The 20,111-nt window shown below is 42.9% G+C and overlaps 1 protein-coding gene across 19 annotated transcripts in view; it reads left to right on the forward strand.

Annotated features, from left to right (window-relative positions):
• Positions 1–1,274: 1,274 nt before the first annotated feature.
• Crem (cAMP responsive element modulator) overlaps positions 1,275–20,111 on the forward strand; it is a 76,808-nt gene continuing 57,971 nt past the window's right edge. For 2 of the 19 annotated variants that reach the window (XM_048460739.3, XM_048460756.3), the window contains exons 1-2: positions 1,299–1,461; positions 14,289–14,389. In XM_048460739.3, coding sequence (XP_048316696.1) covers positions 14,346–14,389 — 44 coding nt within the window. In that variant the 5' untranslated portion in view covers positions 1,299–1,461; positions 14,289–14,345. Of the gene's footprint in view, positions 1,462–5,804; positions 5,822–14,288; positions 14,390–20,111 lie in introns of those variants that run through there. The other 17 variants (XM_048460754.3, XM_048460734.3, XR_015005012.2 and 14 more) reach the window with 16 other exon arrangements.

Raw genomic sequence — 20,111 nt, forward strand, 5'->3', positions numbered from 1 at the left:
GAACTTGCTCTGTAGACCAGGCTGTCCTCAGAGAGCCGCCAGCCCCTGCCTCAAGCACTGATTCTTGAGCTTGGCGACCTAGAGAAGTGCTGTGACTCCCAGCTACGTCCCCTGCTCTACAAGTATCCCTTTTGCACTTACACTATCTCCTAGGCATTTCCTTCACTGCTACACTCAGGTCAGGGGAAAACAAGTTGTTTACAAGAAATTCAGGATCTGGGGGCTCACAGCTCCCAACACTTCACAGCAACTTTTCTTTCTTTCTTTAAAGGTTTATTTATGATGTATTCAGTGTTCTGCCTGCGTGTATCCCTGCAGGCCAGAAGAGGGCACTGAATCTTATTACAGATGGGTGTGAACACATGTGGTTGTCGAAATTGAACTCAGGACCTTTGGAAGAGCAGGCAAAGCTCTTAACCGCTAAGCCATCTCTCCAGCCCCCTAGAGATTTTCTTAAGAGTGTTGGTTCAGTTTGTTTAGGATCGTATAGTGATTTAGTTTTAAGAAGAAAGGCCGTCTTCAGAGAAGCAGACCCTCCAGAGGAGGGCATAGTGTAAGATGAGGTTTTAGAAAGGTACTAATTACAACAGGTTCCTGCTTTACAGGCATTATGCAAAATCTCACGGTTTCCACCTGAATGGAAACGAAACTCTGCATTATAACAGGCTCTAAAAAAATCCTGCCTTTTACAAGACGTCTTTCTTCTGTCACACCTCTGCCTAAGATCTGTAGCTTTTTCTTTGAGACACCGAAGGAAACAAGTTCTCTCGGGAGACAGCAGAATTAAAGATCCCGTCCGAGTACGCCCCAGGCCTAGCGGCGTGCTCCAGAACCATGGACACCGCCAAGGTGGGCGCTCTTGAGGCCGGGGTGTCCGGGAGGCCTTAGTTACGAGCACGCACCTACAGCAGGGAGCTGAGGCTGGGGAATGGAGTCATCCTAGATGGCATTGGCGCCGTCGCGGAAGGAGTTGGAACGTAAAGCACTTTAAGGCGCACGCGCAGAGGAGGTTGCTTCCGGTTTCCTGCCCCATCCGGCTCCACCAGACTAACGCTTCCAGTAGCCCCGCCCCAAGCGCTAACCCCCACCAAGGTCCCGCCCCGCCCGCCCCCCCCCCCGTTCTATTTAATTGTTGGGTCGTCAGCCCTGCAATCCTGCTGACGGCCAGCAGGGGGCAGAGTTCGAGCCTGCGACTTTTTTCCTCCGCCCGCTTCGGAGGCGGTGGGCGTGGGGGAGGGGAGGGCGGGGCCGGAGGCTCCGAGGCCCCAGTTCGCTCGGCTGCTCGCGCTACTTTCTGTTCGCGTCGGCGGAGAGGCCGCGACGACCGCATCAGAGCTGACGTGGGTGCGACGTGGGGCCGCCGTCGCCGGGTTGCCTGGGCGGCGGCCGTCGGGCTCTGCGTCCCCACCTCCTCCCGTCCGTAATCAGTGACGAGCCCGCTACGTAAACCCTTCGCGGCGGGTAAGTGGCGCGCCAGCCTCGCATCACAGCCCGCGGCGGGCGGCGGCTGCTCGGGACGCGGCTTTCCGCCTGGCCCTGCCCGGCCCTGCCCGGCCCTGCCCGGCCCTGCCCGGCCCTGCCCGGCCCTGCCCGGCCCTGCCCGCACAGCCGCCCGCCCTCTCGCGGCTCGCCACGGAGAGCTCAGAAAGTCCCGAGCGGGCAGCCGGCCGTCCGGCCGTCCTCGCCCTCTTCCGCGCTTCACCTTGGTGCCGGCGGGAAAGCCGGGCGGCCGCTCGGGCTCCTCAGCTGCCCCGGGGCCGCCGTCACGCCTTCGCCCCAGCGCTGCGTACGCGGTGTAGATAGAGAAATAACGAACCCCACGTCTTCAAAAAGCGAGACGCGGAGCCGCCACGATCGAGCGAGCCATCTGGTCCCCACATGCCACAGAGCCGGTGTGTCGGGGGAGGGGGAGCGGCACGGCGAGGCGCAGTTGGGGTCCCGTGGGTCTCTGATGACTTGAATCCCCAGAGCCGCGAAGTAGGGGAGACGAATCCAGCACAGTTCTCCCCTCTGTCATCAACCGCCGGCTCTCCGCGGCAGACGCTTACTGTGCCAACCCCCCACCCGGGAAAGCTGGTGTCTACTCGCCGTCGCCCCAAAGTCGAGCTAGAGCTTCTTTATCCGTGTGGTTTAGGTGACCTGCTTTTCTGCACAGTGTGAGGCGGGGCCGACCGGACTGCCTTCATCCAGAATCACATTAATTCCAATAATAGTTTATGTTCGTATTTTCATCCGGCCGCCACGTCTTTCTTTTTAGTTTTTGGAAACAAGCTTGTTTCCCTTCGTAACATACCTGTTCTTTGAATCTCTGAACTTCAGACTCCTTCTCAGATTGTTTTGTCCAATAAATGTGATTATCCGAAACTTGCTTTTTTTTATTTTTTATTTTTGAGAGGGTCTCAACCCAGATTCTTGAACTGTTATGTAATGGCTGACTTTGAACCTCTGATCCTCCTACGTCACCTCCTGAGTGCTGGGATTTTATACATGCACCACAGTGTGTCTATTTAACCAAACAAGACTTTAGAAAGAGGTTTTAATCCTTCACATGTGAACTGTAATTGTCATTCTAAACACTGAAATGACGAGCTATTTTGGTGAAACTGTAAATAGATCAGTGTAACTAGTTTTCCCAAGTGACAGTGCTTCATGTGTAATTTTGGAAGTGTGAAATTGTAGTCACAGTGTATCTGTTTGTAAAATATGAATAAATTTTTAAACGTATAAATACAGAGGAACTTTTAGTCTTTTTACTTTTACATTGTGCCCGAAAGTTAATGAAATTTCCCTATTCTGAAAATTTAACATGCTCCAACACCAAAGAGGATAGACTTTATTCTGGTTTCTACAGAGGTAAATAACTAAATGCTCACCCAGTCTTGCTTAGAATATAGCATGTTATCAACAAATATTAAGAATCCTGACCAAATCTTTTCTAATATAATCATTTTTCATTTTCTTTCTCTTAATATCACCCGAATAAATATTGGGCCATAAAATTGAGTCAGGTTATTGCTGAAGGTAGGCAGTCTGCTGGGATGCTCTCAAATGCCCTGTCCCATTTAGATAGACTTCTTTAAATAATTTTTAAAAATGTGTGTGTGTGTGTGTGTGTGTGTGAGAGAGAGAGAGAGAGAGAGAGAGAGAGAGAGAGAGAGAGAGAGAGAGAGAGAGAGAGAGAATGCATGGATATGCTGCTATGTATATTTGGATGCTCTCTGAGGACAGAAAAGTGTGTGTGATCCTTTGGAGCTGCCTGGTTTGGGAGCTGGGACCTGAACTCAGGTCCTCTGGAGGAACAGGAAGGGTTGTTAATAGCCGAGCCAGCTCTCCAGTCCGTTTAAGTAGACTTTGTAGAAATGAAACTGAACAGTGTGAACTCTTGCCATTGAGAGGCTGTAACTTTTACACAGTGTTAGAACTACTGGTTGAGAGGAAATAGACGTGAAATATCTTAAATTTCAAAGTGTATTTTTACTTTATTGAACTGATGAGCTTCATATATGAAAACAATTTTTGTTGTTTGTTTTGAGACAGGATCTCACTACGTGTGTCCCAGGATTTCCTTGAACTTGTCATTCTGCCTCAGCCTCCTCACGTGCTGTAATTATAGGTGTGTGCCACCAGACTTGACCAAAAACAGCTTTGAGAAGACATAAGAACATTGGATGTGGTTTCAAAATTATCAATTCAGGAACTTAAACACAGAAATGTTAGGAAAAATGTCTCACCTGTAACAAAATGGGCATCAATAATTTCCTTTAGTTCAGTGCTGTAACACTGCCTAATGTTGGAGAGCCCCTGGGTAGCTTCAATCACCGTACCACCCCACAGAGGAAATACATGAAGGTTTTTGTTTGTTTTGGTTTTTTGAGACAGGGTTTCTCTGTATAGCCCTGGCTGTTCTGGAACTCACTGTAGACCAGGCTGGCCTTGAACTCAAAAGTCTGCTTGCTTCTGCCTCGTGCATGCTGGGATTAAAGATATACACCATCATCACCCAGCTACATGAAGTTTTTAAAATGTGCTTTTCCACCATGATAACTGTATAGTAATGAGTGTGATGTGTAAGACTGCAAGCTTCCTTTGTTTTCTAATGCTGTAAGAGTAAAGAAAATCTCAGGTAACTTTAGTGGGGAGTTGTCTTTGCTTTGTGGAGACCTTCCCATGTAGAACCAGGTTGCTCTTCACCTTGGGATCCCCTTGTAGCTCAGAATAGAATAGTGCCTCAATTTATTTCTCTTTTATTGCGCAGTTTTATTTTACTTGAAAATGTTGTCTTGGTTACTTTTCTATTGCCATGACAAAAATACCATGACCAAGGCATGCTTATAAAAGAAAGCATTTAGTTGGGCTCATGGTTCCAGAAGCTTAGAGCCTATGACCGTCATGATGGGGAGCATGGCAGCAGGCAGACAGACATGGTGCTACTGTGGTAGCTGAGGACCTGGATCTGATCCACAAGTATTAGGCAGAAAGAGAGAGCTAACTGGGAATGATGTGGGCTTTTGAAATCTCAAAACTCATCTCCAGGTGACACACCTGGTCAAACAAAGCCACACCTCCTAATCCAGTGGTTTCAACTTGTGGGTCACGACCCTTTCACAGGGGTTGCATATCAGGTATCCTGCATATCAGATATTTATGATTCAGAATAGTAGCAAACTTGATTATGAAGCAGTAGTGAAAATAATTTTATGGTTGGGGGTCACCACAACATGAGGAACTGTATTAAAGGGTCACAGCGTTAGGAAGGTTGAGAGCCACTGTCCTAATCCTTCCCAAAAAGTTGTACCAACCACAGACCAAGCATTCAAATATTAGATCGTTTGGAGGCCTTTCTCATTAGACCATCATGAATGTTTTCAGAGAATTCTTTTTCTTCAATGATAAGTAACAAATATCAAACCCGGGCTTTGCATTTGCTAGGCAAATGTCTACCACTAAGCTATAGGCTCATCTGAATTCGGTAGGAGGAAAGCCTCCAGGTTTGGGATTAGGACGACTTTATCATGTATAAAGAAAGACACATCCAGATGCTCTGGATGCTTTTATCTTTTATGATTGTGTGTGTGTGTTCTCATGAATGTGCAGGATACTCTGTGTGCATTGCAGAGGCCAGAACAAGACACAGAGTGTTGTCTATTGCTTTTTGCTGTATTTCCTTGAGACTCTGGTTGACCTGGAAGCTTTCCATTTGAGCCAGGCTGGGTGGCCAGAGAGCTCTTGGGATAGCTATTTCTGCTCCTAAATATTGGAGTGAATGGCATGCACAGTCATGCCTAACTCTTTAGGTGGGTGCTGGGAATTTGAACTCAGGTCCCCAGGTCTTCACTCTTACGGAGCAAGCATTCTTGCTCTCTGAGCTGTCTTTGTAGCCTAGAATGCTTTATTTTTATTTGTTTATTTTGAGGCAAAAGTCTCCTGTGGCACAGGCTAGACTCAAACTTCCTATGTAGCTGAGTTGGCCTTGAACTAACAGTCCTCTTGCCTCTACATCTCAGGTGCTGGGTAGATGTATTTGTAAAATCGCCAAAGGGATTACATTTGGTTAGTCATGTTACTTAAAGACATTTTAAAAAACATTTTTATTTTACACATGTGCTTTGCTTGCATGTATGTCTGTGTAGCCTATTACTCACAGAGGCCAGAAGAAGTTGTCTGATCCCCTGAAACTGAGTTACAGATGCTTGTGAGCCACCATATGAGTGCTGGGAATGGAACCCAAGTTTTGCAAGAGCAACAAGTGCTTTTAATCACTGAGTGATCTCTCCGGCCCCTTAGGTATTCTGTTCAGATACTCAAGCCAGAATCGAGTTAGGTAAGTGTAATAACTGTTTACATTCTTCTCTCTGAATAATGACTAATTCGAGTATTAATTTTCTCATATTCATGTCTTTATTTTTATAAATTTTAATATCTTTTTATTTTTATAAATTTTATGTGTATGGTTGTTTTGTTTGCACATGCCTCCCCCCACCTCCAAGTGTTTGCGGTAATGTGTAGAGCAATGGAAAATGCCAGGTGTTCTTACCACTCTGCACAGTCTCATAGACATAGTTTTTTTGGTTATGCTAATTATAGTTCTAATTTTTGAATTCTTTTTCTTTTTTTCTTTCAACAATTTCTTGCAAAAACTTAGCAGTGCAAGATTTAAAGATTCTACTGTTGGTATTTAAAAAGGAATAAAACCTTAAAACTTTGACTGTTTTATACATGTTTTATGTAGTACTTTTTATTTTTAAAATAATGCCCACATAGTGTGTTGTATGTATTTCTAATTATAGTATGCAGCCCCAAAGCAAATTTTAAAAGTCATTAATAATTATGTGTTTGTATCTTTGTGTTGGTATATGAATGTGAATGCAGATGCCAAAAGCGACCAGAGCTGTCAGATCTCCCATTGCTGGAGTTACAGATGGTTTGGTTGCGAGCCACTTCTTCATTTTGAACTTGGGCCCTCTGGAAGAACAGCAAGTGCTCAGAACAGTTGAGCTATGTCTCTAGCACCGCGAGATATATATATATATATGTATATATATATATATATATACATATATATATATATGTCACTTTCAAACCATGTAGCTTAGTTTTCAGAGATATAGCTTTCTTTTTAAATAATTTTATCATCTAAAATACTGTTTAACACTGTTCTGAAACTTCAGCAAATGTGTCTAGCGTCATGAGGTCTGATAAACACAATTACTAATTAAACAGATACTGCTGCCAAGCCTTTGGGTGCCTAGAGAACTCAGTAGTAGGTTTCATAGGAGTGGATCATCGGCTAATGAGCATTTGGATAATGGAAACTGACTAGCTTAGTTCTTAGATTGTAAAGTCATCTGCAAACCTCTTGTTTTTCTTTCTTTCTTTTTTTTTTTGGTAGGTAGAATTTTAACTGTGTAGCTCTAGGCCAGTTTCCCTGCCTCCGCCTTCTGAGTGCTGGGTTATGTGCCTTGTTAGAAATTTCTTTATATATATTCATTTTTCTCTAGAATGTTACATTGTAATATTTGTTCAGTTAACCAAAGCATAATACATGTTTATAATGCTCCAAAATAAGTCTAATACAGTTTTTTTCTGTGCTCTTCATGGATATTGGTGGGTGCTGACAGGGCATTGTTATTAACTAAAAGTTTTATGCCAGGGAGTGAAAACAAAGCAACACATTGGTGACAGGTGAGCTAAGTGTCAGGCGCTGTTTCTGTGATCAATCCTTAGAGGATATCAAGTTTCCATGGTCATGGTACACAAGTTCCCTACCAAATGTGTTCAGAAATCTAGATCTAGGAAAAGTAATTTTTTTAACTTTTATTATTATTATTATTATTATTAAAAATTTTCACCTCCTCCCATTTCCTTCCTCCTCTTCCCCCTCCCCCTCCCTCTCCAGTCCAAAGAGCAGTCAGGGTTCCTTGCCCTGTGGGAAGTTCAAGGTCCTCCCCACTCCATCCAAGTCTAGGAAGGTGTGCATCCAAACAGACTAGGTTCTCACAAAGCCAGTCCATGTAGTAGAATCAAAACCCAGTGCCATTGTCCTTGGCTTCTCAGTCAGCCTTCCTTGTCAGCCACGTTCTGAGAGTCTGGTTTGATCACATGCTCCATCAGTCCCAGTTCAGCTGGCCTTGTTGAGTTCCCATTAGATCAGCCCCACCATCACAGTGGGTGGGCGCACCCCTCGCGGTCCTGACTTCCTTGCTCATGATCTCCCTCCTTCTGCTCCTCATTTGGACCTTGGGGGCTCAGTCCAGTGCTCCAATGTGGGTCTCTGTCTCTATCTCCATCCATTGCCAGATGAAGGTTCTATGGTGATATGCAAGATATTTATCAGTGTGCTATAGGATAGGGCCAGTTCAGGCGCCGCCTCCTCAGCTGCTCAAGGAACAAGCTGGGGACATCTCCTTGGACACCTGGGAACCCCTCTAGAATCCAGTCTCTTGCCAACCCTAAAATGGTTCCCTTAATTAAGATCTATGCTTCCCTGCTCCCATATCCACTCTTCCTCCATCCCAACTGTCCCATTCCGCCAAGCTCTCCCCATCCTCCCCTTCTCATTTTTCTCTCCCCATCTCCCCTTACCCTCCACCCCAAGCTCTCAATTTTTGCCTGGCAATCTTGTCTACTTCCAATATCCAGGAGGATTAACTACATGTTTTTCTTTGGATTCATCTTCCTATTTAGCTTCTCTAGGATCATGATTTATAGGCTCAATGACCTTTATTAATGGCTAGAATCCACTAATGAGTGAGTACATTTTTGAACTAAGTTTTTGTACCTAATTGAAACTGTTATTTGCCCAGTGCTTATGACCAGCATTCAGGATACTCAAGCAGGAGGATTACTGCCAGTTTGTGGGTATTCTGAACTACAGAGAATCTGCTTGAAATACCAAAAACCAAAACAAACAACTCACACACAACTCCCCAACTAGGAGTGTACTTTAGTGGTAGAGTGCTTGCCTAACATGCATTAGGCCCTAGGTTTAATCTCTAGTACTATATATACAATCACACATAAAAAACAATTAAAAATTTCAAATCATGCATGGTTCATACTGAAATAAACTGGGAACTCTGCTTAAACAAATCCTCACAAAGTCCTTCTGAACCTGGGGGCTGGAAATGATGGAATTGCATTCCTTAACCTCTCAGTGTCCTTATAATGAGCTTTAAATGTCCACACAAATTCCTAAAGTCAGTATGCTTAGAACTTTGCATATTTGTCCTTAAGGTGAAGGGAACTATGGATGATTTCTGGTGAGGAAATAGCATTTCAAACAGTGCTGTGACCAAATGAAGCAGATTGCAAGAAGTTGAGAGGTTTGAGTGAGGTGTAGGTGGGAAGGACTTAACTTCCTCTTGCCAGAAAATGACTAGGGTGCTAACTAAAAGCACGGCAGAGTGAACCAAGTTGCAGGGATGACGACATTAGGAGACAGAATTCTCGGGACTGAACAGTGATTCTAATCCCACATTCCAAGATCAGCTGGATGTATTTAATAAGTAAAGCTCTCCTGAGGATCAGAGAGTAAAGCAGCTGCACTGATCAGCCATGCAGACCAGGCTGTGGTGACACACCTTTAATCCCAGTAGCCATGCTCGTTTGCCATAGAAACCAGGCAGTAGTGGTGCGCTCCTTTAATCCTAGAACTAGAGAGGATTATAAAATGGGAGGAGACAGCTCTCAGTCTCAGTCTCATTCTGAGATTCCTGGAGGCAGGATTGCCATTTTCAGATTGAGGTAGATGAGTCAGTGGCTGGCTGCTTTGTTTTTCTGGTTTTCAGGTTGAACCCCAATATCTGTTTCTGGGTTTTAATTAATCATGCTATAGCTGGACATTTCAGGTTCAATGACGTGGCTGCAGAGAATGGCTATTTGGTAAGTGTTCAGCTCACAGAGCTCATAAGGGGTAGAACTCCAGTTCATACTCTGTCAACTGACAATGCTCTTTACCCAACTCCATCAGTGTTCTGGACTGGGCAGCTACATTTCCACCTCAGGTAGTTCTGCCAGTCAGTGAAATCAGAGCACAGCAGGAGACAACTGCTGGATGGGAGGGAGCTTTGGGTTAACTTGGAGCATGTGTTTGAGACCCGTGAGCCCATTGGAGACACCTGGCAGATTCTTGAGAGACTGATGTTCAGAAGAAGTGTAGCCTGAAGTGAAATTTGAGAATCATCAAATGAAGATGAAATGGCCTAGGAAGTGTGTGGAGCATTGTTGTTCCTGGAAGCCTGGGGAAATCTAACCTTGTTTGTTTGTTTGTTTGAGGCAGTCTCATTGTGTAGCCCAGGCTTGCCTGGAACTTGCTACTTAGACCAGGCTAACATTGAACTCACTGCCTTTCCAGTGTTAGAATTAAACACGTGCGCCACCACACCGAGCTGTAATGCCAACTTTTTAAGAGTGGATCAACAGATGTGGCTTATACAGGCTCATGCCTGTGACCTCAGCAGCAGTTGGAAGGCTGAAGTCGGAGGATCATCATATGAGTTTGAAACCAGGCTGAGCTAGAGTGAGATCCTGTTTCAAGTGTTTATTTTATTTTATTTTGTGTGTGGGTGTTTTATTTGTGTCTATGCCTCTGTATTATGTGCATGCCTAGTACCTTTGGAGGCTTCAGAGTCTTTCAGTTCCTCTGGGACTGGAATTATGGATGGTTGTGACCACCATGTGGGTTTTGGGAAGAGAATCCTGGCTTTCCGGAAGAACAGCCAGTGCTCTTAGCCACCAAGCTATCAGTCAAGCCTCAAGATCTTGTTTCAAAAGCAAAAATCAAGAGAGAACAAAGGGCTGAGTGATGTGGAAGAAAAAGCAGAGGTAGTGTTACACAGACTTCAAGAGGATTAGACATTAAGCAAAGTGGGAAATGCTGAAGAGGCATTAAGGAAAATGGAGCCTAAAAAGCATCCTATAGATTTGACAACTTGGTAGAGAGAGGGTGGAATGAATTATTTCTCTGATAATTCCATGCCAGAATCTAGTTTGTTATTGAGGCTAATCTTTTGACACACTTGGCGATGCCAGGAAGCTGGTCACAGAGCTGACTGCCGCTAGGAAGAGGAAGTGCACCTAAATTTCACTGGATACCTTTTCCTCGTTTTTTTCTTTTACATTGTGATGTTTTCTTTGTTAATCATTTTGAGAGTCAGTCTCACAGTTTAGTCTTACCTGGCCTGGAACTTGCATTTAGACCAGAGTATCCTTGAGCTCACAGAGATCTGCCTGTCTCTACTTCTCAAGTGCAGAGATTTTTTTTACAGCCCCCCCCCCTCGTTTAGAAACATTTATGCTTTTCAGTCTGGGCATTGTGGCACATATCTTTAATCCCAGCACGCTGGAGGCAGGTGAGTCTCTGTAAATTCAAACCCAGCTGGTCTATATAGTAAGCTCCAGGTCAGCAAGGTCTACTCAGTGATACTTTGTTTTGACAACAAAGAACAGCTACAGAGTATCTCAGTTATTCATGACAGACTGGATGTTTTAGTGGGTAAAAGTGCTTGCTGTGCGTGCCTAATGATCAGACTTCAATTTCTAAATCTCACAGTGAAAGGAGAGAATTGATTCCACAAAGTTATCTTTTGATGGCCACTTGTTCACCTCCTCATATAAAATAATAAAACTGAAAATTAAACAAGATATTATTTGATGAATATTTTGTAGTGAAATAAATATAAATTATTTTCTATTCTGTTGTCCTGTGATCAGATATTATTATCATTATTCTTTGTTTACATGTTTGTTCATCCCTTAGACTGCAGGCTCTTGGAGAGCAGACTGTCTACACTCTAGAGTGTCGCCAGGACTTTGCATAAGAGCTTGACATGTAACAGATAATGATCACTAGTTAATGAACCAATGGTTCCTATCCTTTCTCTTGGTTATAGGAATTTTAACTAAAGCTTTCCTTGAACTCCCTGTGTATCCAGAGAATGTTGAACTCCTCATTCCTCTATTTCAACTTCACAAGTTGCTGGGATTACAGGTGTATGCAAAAGAATGGCAAGCCTGCCTGTTGTCTCGAGTTTCAAAGAGAGGCCTAGAGTTCTGGGAGCAGCCTGCCCATGACCAAGCCCTGAATTTTTGGCATTCTTTCTAACTCTGAAATGAAGTCTTAGACATTTTGATCTTTTTCTTTACCAGTTTTACCTCATTTTACAATGTCAAATGTTTAGAAGTAGGGGCTGGAGAGATGGCTCAGAGGTTAAGAGCATTGCCTGCTCTTCCAAAGGTCCTGAGTTCAATTCCCAGCAACCACATGGTGGCTCACAACCATCTGTAATGGGGTCTGGTGCCCTCTTCTGGCCTGCAGGCGTACACACACAGAAAATATTGTATACTTAATAAATAAATAAATATTAAAAAAATGTTTAGAAGTAAAAAAAATGGTTAAATTTTTTTTTTCTGAATGTACCCCTTTAAATTCAGTACTTGGGAAGCATAGGCAGGCAGATCTCTGGGTCAGGCCAGTTTGGTCAATACTGTGAGTTCCAGGCCAGCCAGAGTTGCATAGTGAATCCTTATCTAAAAAAGATTTTATTTATGTGTCTCTGTGTGAGTATGTACATATGTGTACAGCTGATGGTAGATACCAAAGGACAGCATTAGATAAATTCCTTGGAGCTGGAGTAACAGGCAGCTGTGAGCCACCCAATGGGCAGGAACCAAACTCAGGTCTTTGAAAGAGTACAAGTACTCTTAGTCATTGTGCCGTTTCTGAGCCCCTCTCTTCAGCCCTCCTCCCCCTTTATTATTATTATTATTATATTTTAGACAGGGTTTCTCTGTGTTACAGTCCTGGCTGTCCTGTAACTCTCTATATAGATCAGGCTGGCCTTGAACTAATAAGGATCTTCCTGCCTTTGCCTCCCAAGTGCTGGAATTAAAGGTGTGTGCAACCCTGCCCAGCCTATTTCTCGCGTCAATTATTTTGTGTGTGTGCACGTGTGTGTGTGTGTGTGTGTGTGTGTGTACACATATTTTGCATCTGTGGATGCCTGAGACAAGGCATATATGAAGGTCAGTGGGAATCTGTTCTCCTGTCTTTGCATCAGTTCCAGGGATTGAACCCAGGTCATTATGCTTGACAGCAAGTAGCTTTACCAGATGAGCCTTCTTACATGACTCTAAAAATATTTTACTTACTTAGGCACCAGCCTGTGTGTTTATTCATTTTTTTATGAGACAGGGTTTCTCTGTGTAGCTCTGGCTGTCCATACCAGCCATTTAAAGTGACTGAGAAGAAGTTTTTGGATGAAGTGGTAGTTTGGAGTGCAGGCTGGTCCTGTACTGCACACCTGTAGTCCCAGCACTCAACACAGAGGCGGGAGGACCTCTGTAAGTTAAAGGCCAGCCAGGGCTGACTAGTGAGACCACTTTTCAAGAGAAAAAAATTCTATGCCAAACTCAACGTTGAATTTAAGGTAAAAGAAAGTGGCTGAAAATTTTGTTGCAATGGAGTGAAATTTAAGAAAATGATAAATTTAGTTTGGAGAGATGGTTCCAGCAGCTAAGAACACATACTACTCTTCAGAGGACCCAAGTTTAAGTCCTAGCCCCACATTTCAGGGGATCTGACACCTCTGGCCTCCGTAGGCTTCTATAGTCTCTAGGGGGATAGATACCACACTTAAAAAATAAAACTAAGTTTCTAAAAAAAAAGGATAAAATGATAAAATCATTACTTTTTTGGTTTTTATTTATTTAAAAAAGAAAACAAACTATCTTTTTTCATTATACATACCAATCCAAGTTCCCACTCTCCCCCCTTCCTTCCATTTACCCCTCCCCACTCCCCCATCCACTCCTCAGAGAAGGTAAGGCACATTGCTTTGGAGAAGGTTCAGAGCCCTCCCTACTATATCTAGGCTGAGTAAGGTATACATCCAAAGAGAATAGGTCCCCCCCCCCAAAAAAAAAGAACCAGTACAAGCAGTAGGGATAAATCCTGGTGCCACTGCCAGTGGCCCCTCAGTCTGCCCCAGCCATACAACTGTCAACCACACTCAGAGGGACTAGTTTGGCCCTATGCTTGTTCCTTCCCTGTCCGGCAGGTGCTGGTGAGCTCCCATTAGCTCAGGTAGACTGTTTCAGTGGATGTACCCATCATAGTCTTGACCCCTTTGCTCGTATTATCACTCATTAAGTTTATGAAGTTACCTTTACCTTTGCAAATAGTGGATAGCTGAGTGTTATACTGAGTGTTGCATTAGATAGTACTGTTCTTATTCCAGTGGATCTGAGTAATCCAATGTAAGTCTTATGATTCCCTCTTCCTAGGAAGAGAAGAACATTGAATAATAAATTGATAAGGCTTTTTTGTGATTATTATTATTTTTTGTGATTGTTGTCTTAGATGGTTTCACTATGGAATTCTGGGTGGTCTGTGACTATATAGATTAGGGTGGCCTGGAACTCAAAGAGTTCTGCTTATCTCTGCTTCTCAAGTGCTAAGATTAAAGATATGTGCCACCATACCAGGTATAATGGTGCATAGCTCTAACCCAGCACTTGAGAGGCAGAGGCAGTCATATCTCTGTAGTTTTATGCAAGCCAGCCAGGGCTACATAGCAAGTTCCAGGCCAGCAAGGGCTAAAAAAAACCCTGTCTCAAAAAATAGATAAAAAGGAGAGAGAGAGAGAGAGAGAGAGAGAGAGAGAGAGAGAGAGAGAGAGAGAAAGAGAAAGAGAAAGAAAGAAATTATTTCTGGCTCAGCATTGAGAGATTTAATTTTTAAAAAATAAATTGTTATAACCTCCTAATTCAACATTGTGATTTTACTGCAGGATAAATAAAGAAGAAAACAGGGAAGGAGCAAAACATTAATTACACATGTAATAATAATGAGCAAATGTGGCAGGAAAAAGTATATGAGGACAAATGTAAGGTAGGTGGATATGTTTCCCTCTTCTTTGGAAAGTCTTGCCTAGAGCCAAAAGTTCCAGTGATAAGCAAACTAGTGGTGTCTGTGTACACGCATGTCTGCATGTGTTCATGCGTCTATGTTGTGACAGCGTGTACTTGCGTCACTCAGCTGTCCAGCTAGGGCCTTCTGGTTCTACGGTGTACTCTGCAGAGCAGGACAGAAGATGCAGCTGAAATGGGTGCTCACATTTGGCTTTTCTTAGTTCTGGTGACATCTTCAGCTCAAAAGTGGGCATGCCTATCTGGATGTGGCTGACTCGGGAATCATAGAGTTAGAGGTGTCCTCTGAGGGAGAAGAGAATCTCCAGAGCATCTTACAAATCAGAAGTCAAGTTTTCTTTTATGTAACATGACGGGGGCCGGCTTGTTGGGGTTTCCGTCCCTCCCAGTACCCCAACAGCCAGCAAGCAACAAAGAAAATCACACACAAGACTCCATAAGGTTATAAACTGATTGGCCCATAGGGTCAGGCTTCTTGTTAACTCTTATAACTTATATTAACCCATTATTCTGATCTATGTTAGCCATAATGGCTCCATACCTTTTTCAGCTGGGCAGGTTACATGCTGTCTCTTCGGTGGTCTGTACAGGAGTGACTGAGAGAGAGCTTCTGCTTCCAGAATACTCCCAGTTTCTTTGCTCCACCCCTACTTCCTGTCTGGCTTTCCTGCCTATACTGCCTGCTGGCCAATCAGCGTTTTATTAAAATATAATTGACAGAATACAGATAATTCTCCCACACCATTTCCCTCTCTTTTTTTTTAAACAAAGGAAAATACCCATAATCCATTTGTTGGGAACATGGGCGTAGTATTTCAGGCTACTTCCTGCTGGTTGGGGGCGCTGATAGTCTTAAGGGGACCTAAAGAAAATTTAGAGTTATAATCAAGTCATGACTGGAGTATCCTGTGAGTCTCGATCATCTCAGGCAGCAGTCTTGGATCAGTTCTGGATGTAGACCTCTGTCATCTGGGCCATCTGTTCCTATCGGAGATTTTTCAGGCGGCCTCCCTTGGTCAAAGGTGATTATTCTTAACTCTGAATAAATCCAGAGTCTCTCGTTTTCTGTGGAAACAAAAGCAAAATCTCTTCTCCAAAGTAACATACCTTTTGACTTCAGTTTTGAAGCCAAGGTATTTTCAAAATTCCTATCTTGGGTTAGTTCAGCAGCATTTATAAACAAAAATCTTTTAGCAGTTGTTGCTCCTTCCTCAGCAATCAAACAATTTAAAGAGAGCATAAAAGCATACAGTATGAAGATTATCTGTGCATTTTCCATCTTTATGTGGCTTTATTTTAACCTCTATTTCTTTTATTTTTACTTTTACTTTTTGACACAGGATCTTTGTATATCTTTGTCCTGGAATAACACTGTAGACCAGGCTGTCTTTGAACTCACAGAGATCCTCCTGTCTCTGCCTCCCCAGTGCTGGGATTAAAGGTGTATGCTACCACACCTTGAACTCACAGAGATCTGTCTCTGCCTCCCAGGCATTGGGATTAAAGGCGTGTACTACCACACCTTGAGGTCACAGAGGTCAATCTACCTCTACCCCTTGAAGTCACAGAGGTCAATATGCCTCTGCCTCTCAGGATTGGGATTAAAGGTGTGTACCACCACACCCAACTACTCTCTTTCTTTCCTTTTAACTTTAAGAACTTTAACTTTTAGCCTGCATATACACACTGTAAACCATTTAGAGGTTTTCTTCCTCTTTGAATCTCTCTTTACTGTATATTTTTCTTTTTCTGACCACATGAGCCATTAATTTACTAAGCAATATGGAGAGCCGTGGCTTTGACAGCTAGATCCAGCTCATTCCTTAGCATTTCAGCCTCAAGGCTGAGGTACCAGCCAGAGCTGTGTTCACTGCCACAACTCTATGGCGTTTCAAAGTCCTTGCCAGCAAGCAAGCTGCAGCATTCTGCTCACAGACCACACTCAGTCGGACTGCCTGCCTGAAAGAGTCAGAGTTTGCTCTGGCAGGACAGCCCATAAAGCCAACATTTTAAAACAGCACAGCTTTTTTCCTGCTACGACTGAAAACCGAAAAGCATGTGTTCAGCTTTTCACCAACAGCATTTAAGTGTTTCGTGGCAGGACCTCTTAATGAGCTGCAAGGTTTTGCAGTTAAGGCTGAGTCAGGAAGCCTCCCTTAGATGAGAGTGTTTGCTTGCTCTAGCAAACAGAGCAGACCTGAGAAATTGCTGCTACCAAGAAAACATGCTTTACTCTATTCTTTCCCAAGCTTTCTCAAGCTTTCTGTGGATTCAGTTATCCACGTTGGCGCCATATGTAACATGACGGGGGCCGGCTTGTTGGGGTTTCCGTCCCTCCCAGTACCCCAACAGCCAGCAAGCAACAAAGAAAATCACACACAAGACTCCATAAGGTTATAAACTGATTGGCCCATAGGGTCAGGCTTCTTGTTAACTCTTATAACTTATATTAACCCATTATTCTGATCTATGTTAGCCATAATGGCTCCATACCTTTTTCAGCTGGGCAGGTTACATGCTGTCTCTTCGGTGGTCTGTACAGGAGTGACTGAGAGAGAGCTTCTGCTTCCAGAATACTCCCAGTCTCTTTGCTCCACCCCTACTTCCTGTCTGGCTTTCCTGCCTATACTGCCTGCTGGCCAATCAGCGTTTTATTAAAATATAATTGACAGAATACAGATAATTCTCCCACACCACTTTTAATTACCCCTAGAAAACATTGTTTCATCAGATGACTATATCTGTAATGAGAAAATAATTTTTCTATGCCTTTTCTGGTAAAGGTACTTGAAAATAGGAGCACACTTTGGCCTGGAGATGCAGCTAGTTGATAAGAGTACTTGCCTAGCATTCACAAAGTCCCAAGTTCTAGCCTTAGCAGCAAATAAAGTGGGCATGGTGGTGCAAGCCTCGAGTCCCAGCACCAGCTGTATAGATAGAAGAATGAGGACTACATAGCAAAGCTTGAGACCAGTCTGGGCTGCTGAGACCTAATCAGTCTTAAAAAAATGCATTAATGAGTTTTTTTCTCCAATTGTATTATATATTTTTAGAACAGATGAAAAATACCGCCAGGATAATTTAGTCATTTACCAGTCTAATTTGTTTTTATAAAGTGGAAAGACCCCAAACTACAAGTTCACTAGTTAGTTATAGTTTTAGAACTCTTATTTTTCAGTTAGAATTTTTGGACTGTGCTTCCTTTTCTCTCCTTTGATCCTCATTTTTAAGAATTGCTTCCTGGGTGCTCATGATAGCATTTATTTAAAATGTTTTTCCTTTTTTTCTGTTCTTTTTCTTGCCTACATAACCTTCAATATACTGCTCATGTGGCCCCATTTTCAGCAGATGTCATAGTTTCTGCCTGTGGTCTCAAAACATTTCATACAGTTTAAGAAGTTCCAACTAGGATTTGGTGGTTCATGCTTCTAATCCCAGCACTTGGGAGGCAGAGGCAGGCAGAGCTCTATGAGTTCAAGGCCAGCCTGGTCTACAGAGCAAGTTTCAGGACAACCAAAGCTACACAGAGAAACCCTGTCTTGAAAGCCCCAAAATAGAAAAGTCATGGTAGGACTGCAATCCCGGCACTTGGGAGGCTACGATTCATAAGTTCAAGGCCTGCCTGGCCTACATAGTAAGAGGCCATCTCAAAACTAGCACATCACCCTCAACCCCAGCCCCATCCACTTACAGATACTGTGATGGAAGGCAATAAGAGATAAAATATTGGAAATATTAAAGGAAGAACATTTCTCATAGTAGTCTATAGGTATTTACTTTGTTATAATTACTCTTAAATTGTTATGATCAGATATTTAAGTATGAAGATTACTTTTTAGTATAGACAGTAGGCAGAAGGCTTGGATTCAGGTAATGGGTATTGAAAAGCCAAAAAAGTAACTGAAACACCTAGATGAAGGATTTGTAGAATCTGGTGCTTAATCTGGAAAACCAGCTGATAAATACATTACTGTTTTAATTTAGCTTTATTTTGTCTGCATTTCATATATTTTCTTTCTTTCTTATTGGGGAAGTATTTTGAGACTGAGTCTTTCAGTCCATCCAGGCTAGCCTCAAACTCACTACGTAGTTGAGACTGGCCTTGAACTTTTGATCCTACTGTCTGTTTGATCCTACTATGAATTAGAGGCATTTGCTACTTTTCCTGGTGTATTTGTTACTTTTTGGTGCTGTGATAAAACTCCATAACAAAAAAACTGCTTTAGGAAGAAAGAATTTATTTTGACTTGAGATTCCAGAGGGTTAGAGTCCATAATTGGGGGTGTGGGAATGGGCATAGCAGCAGGCATTTAGAGAAGAAAGCTGAGAGATCACATCTTGAAGTTTTGGTTGTGAGTTTAGCTTTTAACCGCTGAACCATCTCTCCAGCCTGAGAGACCACTTATTCACATACAGGAAGCAGAGAGCGACTGGAAGTGGATAGAGGGTATGCATTCTCCAAGTCCGCCAGGGGCTCTCTATAGCACAGCTCTACCTCGTAGAGGTTTCATAAGCTCCCTAACAACTCCACCAGCCAGGAGCCAAGTATTTAAATATTTGAGTCTATGGGGGATATTACACCTTCAAACCATCACATCCAGCTTTTATACTTCTTTTTTTGTTTGTTTGTTTTTTAAATTGATTTTTTTTATTGAGATCTACATTTTTCTCTGCTCCTCTCCCTGCCTCTCTCCTCCCCTTCAAGGTCCCCATGCTCCTAATTTACTCAGGAGATCTTGTCTTTTTCTACTTCCCATATAAGATCTATGTAAGTCTTAGGGTCCTCATTGTTGTCTTGGTTCTCTGGGATTGTGAATTGTGGACTGGTTTTCTTTGCTTTATGTTTAAAAACCACTTATGAGTGAGTACATATGATAATTGTCTTTCTTGGTCTGGATTACTTCGCTCAAAATGATGTTTTCTAGTTCTATCCATTTTCCTTCAAAATTCAAGATAATATTTTTTTCTGCTGTGTAGTACTCCATTGTGTAAATGTACCACATTTTCCTTATTTATTCTTCGGTCGAGGGGCATTAAGATTGCTTCCAGGTTCTGGCTATGACAAACAATGCTGCTATGATCATAGTTGAGCACATGTCCTTGTGGCACAATTGAGCATCCTTTGGATATATACCCAAAAGTGGTATTACTGGGTCTTGAGGAAGGTTGTTTCCTAATTTTCTGAGAAATCACCACACTGACATGCAAAGGGGTTGTACCAGCTTGCATTCCCACCAGCAATGCTGGAGTGTTCCCTTTTCCCCACAACCTCTCCAGCATAAGTTGTCATCAGTGTTTTTGATCTTGGCCATTCTTACAGGTGTAAGATGGAATCTCAGAGTTGTTTTGATTTGCATTTCTCTGATGACTAATTTTCTCTTAATAGAATAAAACTTATAGTAATATGATTTACCTTATAGAAAGATACCGTATATAAACCATTAATATAAAATGAGTTCAGAAGTAAAAATATAACAAAAGTAAGTTATTCCTTGAACAATGATTTTTCCTCTATTGCTAACTGAGGGTCTGAGGATATATGTCAGTGGTAGAGCACTGCCTAGCATGTGTACAACCCTGGGTTCCCCATCCTAAAACTTTAAATTGGATGAATGAATGAGTAACGGGGAACTGGAGGAAGGTACTCAATTCTTACTGATTCTACTTTTCTGGGAGACTTGTTT

The sequence above is a fragment of the Myodes glareolus genome, chromosome 14, assembly GCF_982192425.1.
Source record: "Myodes glareolus chromosome 14, mMyoGla1.1, whole genome shotgun sequence".
Taxonomy (NCBI): domain Eukaryota; kingdom Metazoa; phylum Chordata; class Mammalia; order Rodentia; family Cricetidae; genus Myodes; species Myodes glareolus.